General features: G+C 49.8%; 6 protein-coding genes across 6 annotated transcripts; 1 reads left to right on the forward strand and 5 right to left on the reverse strand.

Moving 5' to 3' along the window:
• Nucleotides 1-91: 91 nt before the first annotated feature.
• M438DRAFT_407676 (uncharacterized protein) lies at nucleotides 92-695 on the reverse strand (the record flags this gene model as incomplete). Its single annotated transcript, XM_029909908.1, has 2 exons — nucleotides 92-397; nucleotides 447-695. The coding sequence occupies 2 exons, from the start codon at nucleotides 693-695 to the stop codon at nucleotides 131-133; spliced, it is 516 nt and encodes a 171-aa protein (XP_029758244.1). The 3' UTR covers nucleotides 92-130.
• A 239-nt stretch (nucleotides 696-934) lies between these two features.
• M438DRAFT_367517 (uncharacterized protein) lies at nucleotides 935-1,655 on the reverse strand. The gene is made up of 3 exons (XM_029907960.1): nucleotides 1,576-1,655; nucleotides 1,428-1,527; nucleotides 935-1,376 (listed from the first exon to the last, which is right to left on the reverse strand). The coding sequence occupies exons 1-3, from the start codon at nucleotides 1,608-1,610 to the stop codon at nucleotides 1,062-1,064; spliced, it is 450 nt and encodes a 149-aa protein (XP_029758245.1). The 5' UTR covers nucleotides 1,611-1,655; the 3' UTR covers nucleotides 935-1,061.
• Nucleotides 1,656-2,586: 931 nt separating this feature from the next.
• On the reverse strand, nucleotides 2,587-3,399 carry M438DRAFT_68076 (uncharacterized protein). The gene is made up of 3 exons (XM_029910248.1): nucleotides 3,218-3,399; nucleotides 3,004-3,169; nucleotides 2,587-2,944 (listed from the first exon to the last, which is right to left on the reverse strand). The coding sequence occupies exons 2-3, from the start codon at nucleotides 3,166-3,168 to the stop codon at nucleotides 2,744-2,746; spliced, it is 366 nt and encodes a 121-aa protein (XP_029758246.1). The 5' UTR covers nucleotide 3,169; nucleotides 3,218-3,399; the 3' UTR covers nucleotides 2,587-2,743.
• A 2,510-nt stretch (nucleotides 3,400-5,909) lies between these two features.
• On the reverse strand, nucleotides 5,910-7,016 carry M438DRAFT_337581 (uncharacterized protein; the record flags this gene model as incomplete). The annotated part of the gene is made up of 1 exon (XM_029904005.1): nucleotides 5,910-7,016. The coding sequence occupies one exon, from the start codon at nucleotides 7,014-7,016 to the stop codon at nucleotides 5,910-5,912; it is 1,107 nt and encodes a 368-aa protein (XP_029758247.1).
• An 815-nt stretch (nucleotides 7,017-7,831) lies between these two features.
• On the reverse strand, nucleotides 7,832-9,711 carry M438DRAFT_347744 (uncharacterized protein; the record flags this gene model as incomplete). Its single annotated transcript, XM_029905976.1, has 1 exon — nucleotides 7,832-9,711. A coding segment is annotated over exon 1 (1,568 nt), but the record flags the coding sequence as incomplete, so codon positions are not given.
• A 905-nt stretch (nucleotides 9,712-10,616) lies between these two features.
• On the forward strand, nucleotides 10,617-12,665 carry M438DRAFT_376509 (uncharacterized protein; the record flags this gene model as incomplete). The annotated part of the gene is made up of 2 exons (XM_029908663.1): nucleotides 10,617-11,577; nucleotides 11,647-12,665. The coding sequence occupies 2 exons, from the start codon at nucleotides 10,617-10,619 to the stop codon at nucleotides 12,663-12,665; spliced, it is 1,980 nt and encodes a 659-aa protein (XP_029758249.1).
• Between the last annotated feature and the right edge of the window lie 1,936 nt (nucleotides 12,666-14,601).

Raw genomic sequence — 14,601 nt, forward strand, 5'->3', positions numbered from 1 at the left:
AAAACCACATCTCAACGAGCCATAGTCAGCAGTGTTTGATCATCCTGACTTTGATCAAAGTACATCGTTCTCACCTCTCCGTCTTTCTCGCATTCTTCTAGAACCTCGTAGCTTGCCTCGTCGTATGGTATCAAGCAGGGGTCATCCATTCAAGCTTGCGGATCTCGCCTTCAGCCTTCTCAATCTCCTCCTGCCAGCGAGTGATGCTCTGATTGAGCTGCTTGCTACCCTCACAGTACAGTTCGCCAACACAGTTGTCCAATCTGTCAGAATCAACCATGTTGAGACCGCTGTGGTGTATGGCATCGTCACAGAGTGACAACAGCCATGCCTGCTGCTTCTTTTGATTTGCGGCGCGCGCTACATCCTCTTTGCGACGCTCGATTTGATCCTTGAGCTGTTGCGGACCGTCAGTGCGGCTCTCAATACTTCCCCTTCAAACTTACCAGATTGATGGAGGTTTGAACGGCAATCTTGAGAGAATCGTTGGCCATCTTGACAGAATGATTTGCGGTCTTTTCCAGCTTCTTGACAGTCGAATCATAGTTTTCGGTGATCTTCTCCAGCGACTCCTTGATAAAGTGGAAACGGAGGGCGATGTCGTCTTGTGACTCCTTGGGTGACTCGGTGTGTATCTCTTCGAGCTCGTCGATGGCTTCTGCTATCTCCTGCAGCTCGACACGGATAGCCTCCATGCTAGGAGTAGGTCAGTGGGAAGCGATATGAAGAGTTTTGAGTGCTTACTTTTCGTTATTCTTTTTACTGGCAATTTGGGGTGTGATAAAGAATTAGAGGAATAGTAAGTCGTGCAGCAGGAGGGCGGTCAACAAAAGAGGGCCAATTTCTGGTTACAAGAGTGAAAGTCGAAAGCCGGCAAGTGGTCTGTCTCACATTTCATTCACGCTCAAGCATGAAAGTGACAGAAGTTGAAGTTCACTGCTTGTGTTCTCTCTTTCCTTTCTTCCGGAATCTATCGAGCATTCTAGAAGCTGCCAAAGATCTAAGAGCAGCGTGCTCAGGCAGTAGAAATCTAGCTCAGCAGGCACTTGAGCTGCATGCGATCAGTTGATCTCCTCCCTCTTTATCCACTTCTCCATCTCGATCTTCTTCTCCTTTTCGTACAGCTTCTTGATCAGCAAGTTTGACTCGCTATCCTTCTTCACATGGTGCTCGAACTTTGCGGTAAGGAATTCATGGTCGCTGGTGACGAGCTCGGCCAGCCTGAGCATGATCTCATTGACAGTGGCGCAGGGAAGGGCTTCGCGCTTGTGCTTCTCCCAGACTGCGAGGATTTGCTGGTACTTGATGTTGCGTGACTGAATCTGGTTTTGGATCTGAACGACGTTGACGGCGTGGTCCAAGCCGGACTCGAAGAGCTGATTGCGGTCAGTTTTCTGGGTCTAGAGCGTCAAGGTGTATTTACTTACTTTGCAGATGTTGGCCTGGTTGGCACCACTCTCGTAGATTGCTCTGTCTCTGCTGAGGGCTGCTTTGGTCTCAGCGTCGCTGGAAGTGGTGTCCTCCATCCTGCAACATGGTCAGAAGACTGTGGTATGATGAGATGGTGAGACATACTTGATCTGAGTGGCAGGTAGACAAGGGACAGACATGCTGTTGATGGAAAGGGATGGTTGGAGTTGGGGAAAAACTGGAACTCGACCGTTCAGAGGTGACACGGAACAGTCGTCGACGTGAGAGTGGGGCTTGGAGTGAGATATCAAGTGGACTGTGCGAGTCGACGAACAAGATTTCGTGATCCATTCCGAGGATATGTAATCATACTCAGTCTTTACGCAGTCGATCTATCAACTCTCCACCCCTTCAATCCTTCAAAGCTTCCAGCTCAGCTTTGGCCTTCTGCAGCTCACTGATGACTGCTTCGTTCTCGCGCTCGAGCTGACGGCAGTGGTTATAGAGCCACAGTTTCTCGTTGCCAACAGCGCCATCATGCATAACCAACAATGGTGCTAGGCGTAGTCTGATGTCACTCATGGATCTTAGACAATAGCGTCTGGACTTGGTCATGTTTGCCATCTGGTACTCGCGCATGTCGCAGTGCTGGTTGGTCGAGCGAATTTGTGTCTTGTAAACCTCGTGCATGGCCTCGAGCTGGACGACGTTATTGCCGGTATCAAGACAGAATGTGGAGACAACCTACGCGTTTGACTTCACTCTCGACGCGGGACTGGTTGAGAGCTTTCTTGACAGCTTCGTCGACAACTCTTGCGACCATGGCTTGTACAGCGTTCGAGACAGCGTCGTTGAGTTGGTTCATTCTATATCAATGTTAGTGAGATTCAAGATAGACGGAGCTCAAGACTTACTTGAAGGAGGTACGGGTCGCTTGTGGTGGAAAGAACTTTCTTGATGTAAAGAAGGATGTTGAGGGATTCTCTGCAGGTTGAGCAGCAAGTTCATGTGGCAGGTCTCAGCTCTTCACTTCCTTTGGCGGAGAAACTAAAGAAGCCATCTCTCGTGAAAAGTGACGGCCAGTTCGAAGTTGGTGACAGATACTCTTGATAGAGCGAGCTTTCCTCTCCCAGAGAGAGTCAACTCTTTCTGTTTGCGCGAAGACTGGAGCAAGAGGAAAATTCCAAAGATGTGGGATATCAAAAGTAAGCCTGGTAGTACTCCCTCATCTCTTTGACATACTACTTTCTATCCATCTTCATCAAAGTCTGATGTATGCGCGATCAGACTATCAAATCATGCACGAAAGAGAGCAACCAATGCAATACAAAAATCACCCCTTCATATGCGCACTCAGCACTTCCATCTTCACCTCCACGTCCTGCAGGTCTCTGAGATACGACTCCAAGTATGCTATTCTCTCACCAGCATCTTTCTCTTCTCCCTTCCAGCGAGTGATGTCCTCGTGCAGTCGAACAGCTTGCTCTGCGGCTCGCTCGATGTCTCGCTGACGTCGCATGATCTGTCGTTCGAACTATATTCCCGATTGACGTTAGCCTTGGTAAGGAAAAGCAGACTGGAATCGTGTCTCACAAACTTGAGGTCTTGTCTGAGAGTTGAGGTCAAATCCTTCTGAATCGCGAGCGAAGTATCCAGACCAAATCCAAGAGATGCCTTTTCCTCGGGGCTGAAAGTGCGGTTTTGGGTGGGTAGAGGTTCATCGGTCTGCTTAGAAGCAGCAGTCTCGTTTGACTCCATGCTGAGTTATATCAGTAAAAGGTTGTCCAGCGGTGCTTGAGATGCTTACTCTGATACGGGGTGAATGCGTTTCTGAAATGGCCACAATCTTGGAGATTGTAACGATCAGCTGTTCAGCTCAGCCAAGCAGGAGAAGACAATACAGTGGGCTTATTGACCAGGGAGAGCGGGAGAGAAAGAGGAAGGACGTTTGTGATCAGTAGATAGAAGCTGGACATGCAAACGGACAGCAAAGAGCTCTCAGAGCAAACGGACAGTATGCTTGCACCCGTGACCCGCCCCGTGAGCTATGCTTCTGAGACTGCAAGCATAGGGAAAAAACATCAAGCGGGTATCATGTTGGAGGTGAGTTGATGTATCTCGGTGACCGAAAGCATCAAGCACACCAGATCTTCTTTGACAGCGCTTGTCAACTCTAGCTCTCTCCAAGAGCAGTGCGATCAATGCCACCTTCCGTCGGGAGACACAACGCTATTGGGCACCTGGTGAATCCAGTGAGAGAGCAAATGATTTGAGCTTCTGATGGATGTTCACTGAGTTGCCAGTGGTGTCGTAATGTCCAAGGGCTACTCGAGTAGATTGTTGGGAACATCGAATGCTTGGAGTGACTGCATGAAGTCAGGTCAGAAGATCTGCAAAGCGCTTGCCGTTTCGGGCCGCGATCAGCCAACGTCATCTTTACGAGCAAGTCGAGGCAGACCAACACAACAGCATGCGCGAGCATTATACTACACTCGACTCCATTCCTTCACCGTGGAAACTCTTGTCATTATCGCACCACCGACATGTCGAGAGGGATCTGCCGTCTTCCGCCGTGAGCCCGCCTGTTTCAGTCCTTGGACATCACAACACGTAGAAAGAGCTTGGAATAGTATTGAACACTCCGAAGGCAGGAGAAGGAACGTTGGACAAGATCGCCCCCACTGCACCTTGGGTTTCTGCATCGCACACCAGCTTATGGAGCTTTGCTCACGAACAAACTGTATCTGCAAGCACGACCCTTGCTCAGGTCACCATGAGTCATGGGCTGTAGCACTGAACTTGAAGCGTACACGCTTGTCTTGAGTACAATCTTCTCATTCAGTACAAAATGCCAAGATCGCCTCCCCTCGTCTCAAGTCTTTCTAATCTACCAATAACCTGTTCGCCAATGATCCAGGATGGCTTGTCGAGACCCAAGATGATCGCGATTATCGAAGTTTTCCATCTTATCCTTCCTCTTCGACTTCTGGATTGCCTCACTCCGGACAAGGCAACTCATCAAGATACCAATCTAGGGGAGGGTCATCTACGGTGTCGAACATGTCCTCAATCGGCGATATCTCCGCCAAAGGCTTATTGTACCATGCCAAACATGCTTGCATGTCTTGATCCATTCGCATACCCGGTCTGCTCATCGCTTCGAAAGCATCAATCATCCACAACTTCATGTAGCCACGCTTGATTGGCGGATTCCAGAGGTCATGAACATGCTGCTGTGTCATTTTAGCTAGATGCCATTTCAGCTCATCTTTGGTTGGGAGTGTTTTTTGTCCACATGCGATATATTTAGACCAAATATCAAGAGCATCGTCGAGGATCGGATGGATTGCCAGGCTGAAACCGAGCTCGAAGGTCATGTTGCGCTTCGTGTTTGGCTGTTTTGACGTTCGTCTGTTGCCACGAGCGTCTTTCCAGACGAACGTGCGGACGAGCCGATCCGGATAAGTGTCGCATTGCAGCTTGTTGTACACCTCAAAGAGGGCAGCAAGATTGTTCACACTCACTGTCGGGAAGGATCCTTCTGCCTGCAATGACTCTTCGAAACACCAGGTCAACGAAATCTCGAATACGACCTTCTGCTTTTCGGCCATCCAAGAGTAATTCGAGCCGAAGAAATATCTCTCGATGAATCTCCAGACGTTTCTGAACGACAGCTTTGCCAGATCTTCGTTGGTGTCTTCATTGATGATCGAGATAAAAGCTTCTGCCGGAATGAGCAGAGGCACGTTCTGCCAGAACAAGCGATATAACTCCGAGTGTCGACCGGCTTGCTCAATCCAAGCGGGTGCATTGATCAACTGCAAGACTGATATGTCTCTGGGCTTGTACTGTTTGAAGAGCTTCTCCAAGGTCTCCGTCGAAAGGTGGTAGGGTGGTGGTCCAAGCCCAGCAAGGAACTCTTCGTCGGCCTGACTCATTGTGCAATCGTTCAAAACAAGAGATGGAACAAGAAGCGATTTGTAAAAGCTGTGTTGCTCGAACTGTGTCAGTCGTGATTGAACGAACATAATTCGACCGTGGTTGGATTTCTTGGTCTCGAGAACAAAGCATCTCTGCGCTCCCGGATCCGGACTTGTTGTCGAACTTGATCTCGGCATCCATACTCCGAGGTCGTCGTACACTTGGCAGAAGGCATGATGCCTTTTTCGTTGATATCATGGTTACAGAGAGCATGTCAGAATACTGCTTCCACTGATCACGCATCACCCACTCGACCACACATCGTTTATGGCTAGGAAAGGATATGCTTCATGCTTCATGACGACCTTAATGTAAACGAGGAGAACTATGTGCGAGGATCATGTAGACTGTCCAGAACAAGACAAAAATAAGCAAGAAAACCAGGCGTCAAAACGCGGCAGCTCCACCCTGTCGTAAGGGAAAGGTGGCCACCTCCACCGCTCGGCGTCAAGTACATTTCACCATCAAGGACACCACCGAAGTACATTGCCAGATGTTTGGTGCTGTATACAACATACTCACTGGGCCCTTCTGGCCAGCCAAGCAGCGATATCAGGGTCTTCTTCTCTCAACCTTCTCGGCGCGTGGAAAGCATCACACATCCAGAACTTGACTTGACCTCTGTTGGACGCACGATGTGCATTCCAAGTTCGTCTGATCCTTTTCTCTGCCTTGATAGCGATCAAATCCTGCGCAACATCAATCGGCCCCGCTCCAGATCCAGGAATCGCAACCAAGTCGAGGTGAGCTCTGTAATCAGCCAGAGCTCGGTGGATGATAGATCGCCATTGACGGCCAAGGATTGAATCATTGTCGATCTCGCGCTTTGAACGTGGCGTTTGGGTGTAGCGACCTTGACGGATGTCTTTGTACATGAAATGGCATTTAAGGCGATCTGGATGGCCCAAGATTTTAAAGGACTCGTACATGTCGAGGTAGAAGCGGATGTTTTCCCAACACACTCGGGGCCATGTGACTTCACCTGGCTCTGCGGCAGCGTTGAAGTCCCACATGATGAGGATTTCGAAGTGTACGAACACGCCAGGATCTGTGAACATGCGATGCTGGAAGTTGACGCGTTGAAGGCTCCTCTGGTTGTTGTGGGCAGCTACCTCGGCTTGAGTGGGTACGACGTAGCCTTCCACATCTCCAGGACCAAGAGGCTCCTGATAACCCTTCTTCCGCCAATCGGACAACCACCTTTGAAACTCCGCACTCATGGGAATATTATACACCGACAAATCCTGCCGCGGCTTGAAAAATATCGATATGAACCCCGAAACATTCGAAGCTGCAGTGCACCAATTCTCAGTCATGTCCTCCCACTCCGGATCCCTAGGATCGATAAGAGTTTTTTCGCCAGGAACGATCAGATTGACATTGCTCCAGTAAAACTCCACCCAGCGATCACCGCCTGTGAGTATATTGTCAGGGGTGAGGTGGTTTTCTCGCACGGTGATGTCTCTGGCTCTGTGGCGACGCGAGAGAGGGGGGTCGATGTCGAAAGTCGCTTCTATGCGGGCCATTGCGGCATCCGTGTCGAGTGGGATGTCTCCTTCGTCTGCTAGAGCTGGGTCGAGGGGGAAGAGTGCATCGTCACTTGGTGGCTTTCCTGCGTATGCCATGATGTTAGGCGTGCGTGCGTACGGGTGCGGCGACAAGCAGGGTTCGAGTTGAGTAGGGAATAGTTGGATGCGTAAAATTCGAGCTAAAGATGATTGATACGCGTGACGGACAGCAAGTCAGATTCAAAAAGCTACGAAGAAAGCCAACAAATCACCATCCCCTCGCATCGAGCGATTTCAGACCGCATCTCGACGCCAACAATAAAGACACGAAGTAGACTCCCGGATCCGGTCCAGGGGTCGACGATCTCGAGGACAAACAGACGTCGACGCCGTGACAAAGCGAGTGGCCGAGAACATTGTGAACAGACTCGAAACAAAGAAATGCCTTTTCGTCAACGTCAAAGAGACGATCTCGGGTCCGAAACTTGCCGCTTCTTGATTGCTGCGCTTTTTACTTCTGCTTCTCTGTGAGGAGCTTTTGTTGTCTGTTACGTGCAGAAGACGGAGGTGCTATAAGCTGTTTACTATATGGGACTCGTCTGTTATATCGTTTATTTGAGGACTGATGTGACGCTTATCTCAATCTGCCTCGTACATCCGTCCAGCCGTTAAGGATATGGTCATTGAAGAAGGACACGAGACGGCTCGGGGATTACCTGCGCCTGGCATGGAGTTTTGTGCAATTATGCATGTGACGAAGAAAGAAGGCACACGAAGAGAAGAAACGGTTCCCGAAAGATTAGTTTGGTTTATCATGTTCTACTTCTTAGCCTTCCCGAATCCGATGCAACACACAGCATAAAGTTTGGAAAGCGTAGGAATGGAAAATCAGCATTGACAAGATACACGATTTCAAGATAAAGATCGCGCTCGCATTCAGATACTCTGCTCTGCCACTCTCAATCAGAGTCATCATCCTCAGGCTTGTAGAGTTCCACCGCCAACCTCTCATCATCATCCATTTCCCACTCGCAATGGACAGGGTTTGGGAAATAGATGTCAGACTGTGATTTGACGTTGTGTTTTCTGATGAATCCTGGCATATCATCGGCGAATTCAGGCACGGAACTGAGACCACTCATATTGCTGCTCAGTTCATCGACATGCATGGTAAATGATTCATTGACGTTCCATGTTCCTGGCCCGACAAGTTTTGGCGGAATGTCCAAAGTGACACGCTGCCAGAATTCGATGTATGCATTTTCGAGCTCGTCATCCGGGTGGAAGCTCTCTGATATGTTGTTGTGGATTCTTATGGCCAGATGATTGACAAGGTTTCTCGGGTGAACATTATCACGGGCAGCCTTGATGCCATGCCTGGTAGGTGGATCGTTAGCGTTGAAGCCCGGGAGGTCTGTGGTTGCCAGCTGGTCCGCCTCCTCGCCTTCGACTGTCGTCAAGCCGATACGAGCATTTATCATTTGTCGTAACTTCCATCTCTGATAGCGTACATTTCTCAGACGTGTCTCTTCGATGCGAAACGCACCCCAGATCTCTAGTCCTCCATTGATCACGTCCATGACTCTTTCCTTGATGCCGAGACCGTCTGGTATGGTGGCCTTGATTGCAGGATCTTTCTTGGCGTAAATGTTTTCTTTATGGCCTTTCCACTCAAGGGAGGGAGACTTCGTGAGCGGATCCTTAATCTTCACGTCCTTCCATTTGGGTGTGATGACCAGTCGATGCCTGTTTTCTGGGCGATAGCACTCTAATGTGTCGAACAACCACATGAGCGCGCGGAATGTGTGGATAATCGTCGACTCGAATTCCTGCCAGAAAGAATAATCCTCGTCATCATTGTGGTTGAAGGGGCAAAGGACCTCAAATTCGATATTCGGACGATCGTCGGCCAAGTTCTCGGGCGCACGCGGAGCTCGAACATAATCACGAAGCTTAGCAGGGTGTGGGTGATACTCCGCCGGGAGAGACAGATCCTGAGGTGAAGTGGCGGGATAGCAGAAGAGCCGATCTGTGAATCTAAGCATGCGGCTCAAGGAAGTACGCCATGGCTGTTCATGTATTCTCGCGCCATTGTTATCCACCAACAGATGCTTGCCGATTTTGGTCCATGCTTCTCCGGGAACGTAGAGGTGAGAGTAACGCCAGTATGCTTGCCAGATAGCAAATTTCCCATGAGGTTTCAACGCGTCCAGGTCGAAGATCCAGTCTGGCGCCTTTCGAGAACTCAGGAGAGTAATGTCAATAAAAGTTGAACGGAAATACTCTTCCGCAACTTGGAGCTGTAGCTCTTCCACATTCATACGAGCCCTCGCATATACCGAGAGCTCGATCTGCTTGATTCTATCCTGCTGAGCTGCGACGCTCTTTTCCAGTGTGGTGTATTCATTCAGGAGGCCCAGCTTGGCGAGATGATTCCTTTTCTCGAAAGTACCCATAGGATAATCATGATCGGGCCGTGGTGGGTGAGAGGTCTTGAGGCGCTTAGAATCGTGTTCTTGCTTATCAGCCATAGTGAAATCTGTGGATTGAAGCCAAAGGCAGTTCCATCTCGAAAAGGAGAAGATTGAGAGGATCTCGGCTTGACTATTTCAGGGAGCGTTCATTCCCAAAGCACAAAGCCTCGAGCATGCAAGACTCTGCATGCCCTGGGATTCAAGCGTTTCCATGGGTTGATCCGGAAACATCATACCGAATTCTCAATGTTCCGGAAGCGCCTATGAAATGCGTTTGCGAACAAAGAACAAAGGTATAGACGACCGAATGCGGTCAACCAAACCCGGAACGTTTTTTAGACGGGCGGCCAGTGTGGCCTTACACGAGGTGGTGATTAGTCAATCATCAGTGTTGCTCACGTCTTCTGTGATAACAGAGAAACTTCAGAATAGATTGATGCCTAGTTAGTCGGCTGGTTGTTCTATGTCTCCATATAAGAAGTCGAAGTTCATTAGACAACATAGAAACCTGCAGGAAAACCCCGACTAATCAATCGCTAGCATACTTGTGAGAGCTAAGCGCATGTCATGATCTTGACAATGGTGATTGCGAGTTTGCAAGTATCGCACGAATAATAAGGTGGTTTGAGCGAGCACTTGAGCGGGCAAGCGTGGAGGAAGGATCAGGAAGCCGAAGCTTAACCGACGCCAAGGCCAGAGACAGCCGCGTTTCGGGCAGCCACGACCGCGTCGCGTCTCCAAGACTGAAGTTGCGACTCTCACATCACAACGCTATCATCTTTCGTGTCCCTTCGACTGTTCCTATTGTACATCGCTAAACCCCACTCTTTCTCAACACACTGCGACAACCAATCCTCGACGCGCTCCGGAGAGACGCGACAAACAGCCTGATCTCCACAGACGCCTGCTCCCTGTAACGCCCAACCGTGAGCGCGCCATCCTTGACGGGTGTTGAAGTCGAACCCGAATACATCGTTGCATGCTCCCCAAGAGTCTTCTTCGACTGCGTTCCAGTTCTTTTGGCATCTTGCAAGCGTGGCCCCCGACCTGTGCAGATACTCGTGGCGGTGCGCGCTGTAGGTAGTCCCGCCGAGAAGTCGTCACCAAACAGAGTCAAGGCTACTCAATACGATAAAAGCCTGGGTGGGTGGGTTCCGCATCTGCGGGGGACAAGTTACTCCTTTCCCCCTTTCTGAACGCAATTGCTGACATCTCCATTGACTTCAGTACGTCACGGTCGACCATGGCCACACAAGCTGACATAGATGGGCTGGCTTCGAAGCTCATGACATCCGCCCCCCTCTCTTGGGTAGTCGCGGACTGTCCTGTTGTTGCAGTCTACGACAACAAGATAATACAAGAGTCTGAATTCCTAGGACAACCGCTAGACCGGAACGGCTGTGGTGGTATCCTTAGACTCTGGATCGGATCCAACCAGGTCACTCGTGAGATGCTTGTGACTTTGACTATTCGTATCAGAGCATCTCCCGTGCGGAAGAAGACTCGCCGTCAAGGTCGTCTCATGTTCTTGATTGTCCCCGCCGAGTCGCTCCGTCTGCACTCCACTTGCATTGACTATTCTAGCATCAAGATGCTCCCGCAATGTCTACTTGATGTGCCCAATGATGTCCAGTCCGCAAAGACCCAGCTTTTACACATGTCTCTGGATCTAGGACCAACGAGTAGCGACGTAATAATGCCGGAGTACCAATGTAGACCGAATGTGATGCCACAAGCAATGGTCTTACTGCGCAAACTGAAGTTGCTTTCTGAATCGTCATCCTTCCAGTTGTATACAAACCAAGATGGTGCGATACAGGCAGCTCTTCAGAATGTGTCGACTATGTTAGCTGGGAGCGCTTCGATCACAACCCCCTCTGTTGTGCTCACAGGCTTCTATCCCGGAGGTCGTTCAGCGTGTAGAAACCTCTGGCATGAACAAGGATGGTTCGAGCTTGAAGATACGAATCATAATGATCATAAGAGGATTGAAGCATCTGGAACAAATCACAAAGAAATAATCAAATCCCATGATCCACAACCTCCTCCACCTTACGAATTCGACGACGTGCTACCACCCAAATTCGCTTCTTCGCGTCAAGCCGACGAGCCACACTTACCTCCGACCGCTTCTTTCTCGCCCGAACAAAGAACGTCAGACCTCCCTCACACCGCACCATTCTCTCCACATCTACCCCCCGCCGGTGCTCCACCTACTGTATGTGCAGCGGATCAGCTTGCCCGTCCACTTGCCGTCACACATCCATCAGCAGGATCGAGCCAGATATTTGCACCATCGTCTCGACTTCACCACTCGACACCCGAACAATCGCTTTCGCCAAATTACTCTGCCACCTTTCTTTCTGGGTTTCCAAGTGCTTCGCCACTGCGGAAAATCAGCAATGTTCTGGAGGACCAACGTGGAGCAGTCACGCGGGATGGCTCTTGCCTGTCTGTCCAGGTGGCTGCCTCGATCTGTGATCGCGCCTTCTCTGATGGGGACTTCTCGACGCGTGCAAACACGCCGAGTGATACCGATCGTGTTCCTGATTCTTTGACGAGGAAACGGCCACCCTCATACTCACCTGCGGAAAGTTCCACGAGCCCTGCCAAGCGTCTCGCGACCGTCACAGCAACCCCACGATCGCTTTTGCTCAACGGATTGAATGCAGGGTTATCGCCCACTGTCGCTGATACGATTTCCATTCATGACGAGCAAGTGCTTCGCGAGTCGGAAAGTGATAACAACACTGCTGCAAGCAACCAGATGTCGCAATGGCTGATTTTAGCTTGGAACTACTGCCCAACAGCACATTACCTCTTCATCGCCGAACTCCTGAAATATGGTGCTGCTATCTCTGGCAATCAGACAGAGGAGCTTGCGACCTGTCATGTCAACTGCACTTTGGCTCTCCTCGCGCACTGTACTGTGCAGAGACTTGCAGTGGAGCAAACAGATGCAGCTGCTGCACCAAACAGTATGATCAGTCATGAAACAAAGGCGTTGTTGCGCTGGCTGTATATTCTGCGACCAGGTGCTGACATGGAAGTCTTTGATGCTCTGCTGCAACTGTCTATATCAGAGCACCGGCTGCTTCATACTTCAACGGAAGAAGAGCACTCTTCGCTCGCGGATAGCTACAAGCAGCACAAAGCCAACATCATTAGTCAGGCCTGCACGACATTGGGGCAAGAAATGCTACAAAAGAACGACGAACAAAACATCAGCACCAACATGTTGAGGGAAGAAGCGAAGTTGAGGACGCATTGTGGTCAGACAATCATCATATAAGAACATTTCAATCACTATCTACATGTCAATGGCTGGAAAGGCGCAGAAGTATAATGACCGCATCGATCTATTGTCGTCTCGACAGCCGCAATCACCACAACGCTCGCAGCAAACATATACCATAAAATAACATATATCTTATACCACCACGTTCCCGTACAAGGCATCACCGTCGACAACCCGTTTTCAGACTTTCTGAATGCGTACGCCCCAAACAATATCGTCGTAGGAGCAATCAGAAATAAATACAGCGGAAGCAGTGACAGCTGCGTCGTGGTGGCGTAAATCTTCTCGTAGAAAAAGACAGGTTGGATGAAGTTGAAGTAGAAGCTGTAAGCAGTCATGCCGATTCCAAACACAAGAAGCGACGAACGTAAGACATAGCTCTGCCATCCAGGCTTTGTGTACCTTGTGGAGTCATCTTCGAGATGACTATCGGAAGGGATGTGCTGCCAGTTTCTTGCTGTCACTTGCACATCCACTCCATCCTTTGCGGTTGTTGGGGTCGTATGGCTAGCCTCCCGATTGTGATAAGTGTATGCGAAGTCCTTTGAAACCCAAGCGGCGGCAGGTACTCGCAGAAGTCCGAGGGTGGACAGCCAACCAAAGACATTTGCCATGGTAGCTCCCTTGACAGAAGAAGCTGCCGGTATAGAAAGTTGGCACACCAACAAATATGCTGCTTGGAGACCTTGTAGCGTGGTGATAACAGTTCCCAGCGTCTCTGAGGACACGAAGCTGCGAAGTCTCTCGATCTCCGGTGGTCGGGTGAGATACCGGCGACTATACTGGGCGATGTGCTCGTCTCCGTCCCACCCATCTGACATCCAAAACACCGTGTTTGCCGCAGCCAGATCGCCGACATCCCAAGCGACTGCACGAATGCGACGGTCGACAAGCACCATGTAACGCCATAGAATTGTGGTGGGATGATACAAAGGCAGAATATCATGCCAGCGAGGTCGAGAACGGCTGAGATGTGCAATGGACAGGACACCTGTGATGACATGCGCCAGTAAAGGTGCAAGACAGAGCGTCAACAGTGTAATCCATTCCGCAAAGTCGAAAGTATAGGATTGATAAGAGAAGTAACCCTTTCCGCCAATATACGGATAAGTGAACACGATATTCTTGTCAATACGCTCGAATGACGAATTCATGTTTGCGGGGGAAAGAAGGATAGGAAGGGAGGAAAGAAACAACCTCCCTCGCTGCCAAATGCTAGTATATGTTTTATTTCACCACGATGGCCATCAAAAGTTCGACATCACGCAGAGCCGCATTTCCATGCTTGTCGATTTGGAGGCTGGCTGAGGGCTGCATATAAAATCGATATCGCGTGCATAGACGGCAGAAGACTCGGACTTTCGGACTTGTCTGATGCTTTGGCCTAGGCCCTGCACGTGGTCAAGTACTCATGTATAGTTTTCACCGAGCGATACCATTGGCCGATGATACTTGACATGCATGTCATTTGCCAGAATAGGAATGAGCACCATATCTTTGGACCGCGTAGTCTGTCAGCATCTAGCATTGCAGATGTCCACCATTGAATTCACATGACAGTCGAGACTCTTTCCCCAAGATCCATGCTTCGAAGAGTGGAGGTACTGACTGCTCAAGACAACTTTGATTCATCTTGCATGTTTTCACCTTTTCCTTGTGCCCGCACAATCTGCCGACACATCATGATATCCCGTGCACCGAAAGAGTGGCTGAAGGGTCAAACACGTTCTGTAAACAGCGGTGTGAATGAATTGAGGAAAGATCAAGATGTACAAACATCTCAGCTAGCCACTGGCAATTCGTCTTGACACCAAGATTCAACAAGTGCATACGGGTCCACAGGTCAAGGTTTTCCGAGCACTTGAGGCATGTAAGTCCATCTCAACCTATCAAGCACGACCCTACAACAAAACTGTGATGCCCAGAGGCG

The sequence above is a fragment of the Aureobasidium pullulans genome (genome assembly GCF_000721785.1).
Source record: "Aureobasidium pullulans EXF-150 unplaced genomic scaffold scaffold_16, whole genome shotgun sequence".
Lineage (NCBI taxonomy): Eukaryota > Fungi > Ascomycota > Dothideomycetes > Dothideales > Saccotheciaceae > Aureobasidium > Aureobasidium pullulans.

What these genes read in the sequence shown, in the direction of transcription:
- M438DRAFT_367517 (XM_029907960.1), bottom strand. Translation starts at nt 1,610, where the DNA reads ATGTCTGTCCCTTGTCTACCTGCCACTCAGATCAA. An exon ending in CTACCTGCCACTCAGATCAA is followed by an intron (nt 1,528 to 1,575) that starts GTATGTCTCACC and finishes ACCATGTTGCAG; the next exon opens with GATGGAGGACACCACTTCCA. An exon ending in ACCAGGCCAACATCTGCAAA is followed by an intron (nt 1,377 to 1,427) that starts GTAAGTAAATAC and finishes GACCGCAATCAG; the next exon opens with CTCTTCGAGTCCGGCTTGGA.
- M438DRAFT_68076 (XM_029910248.1), bottom strand. Translation starts at nt 3,168, where the DNA reads ATGGAGTCAAACGAGACTGCTGCTTCTAAGCAGACCGATGAACCTCTA. An exon ending in TCAGACAAGACCTCAAGTTT is followed by an intron (nt 2,945 to 3,003) that starts GTGAGACACGAT and finishes TCGGGAATATAG; the next exon opens with TTCGAACGACAGATCATGCG.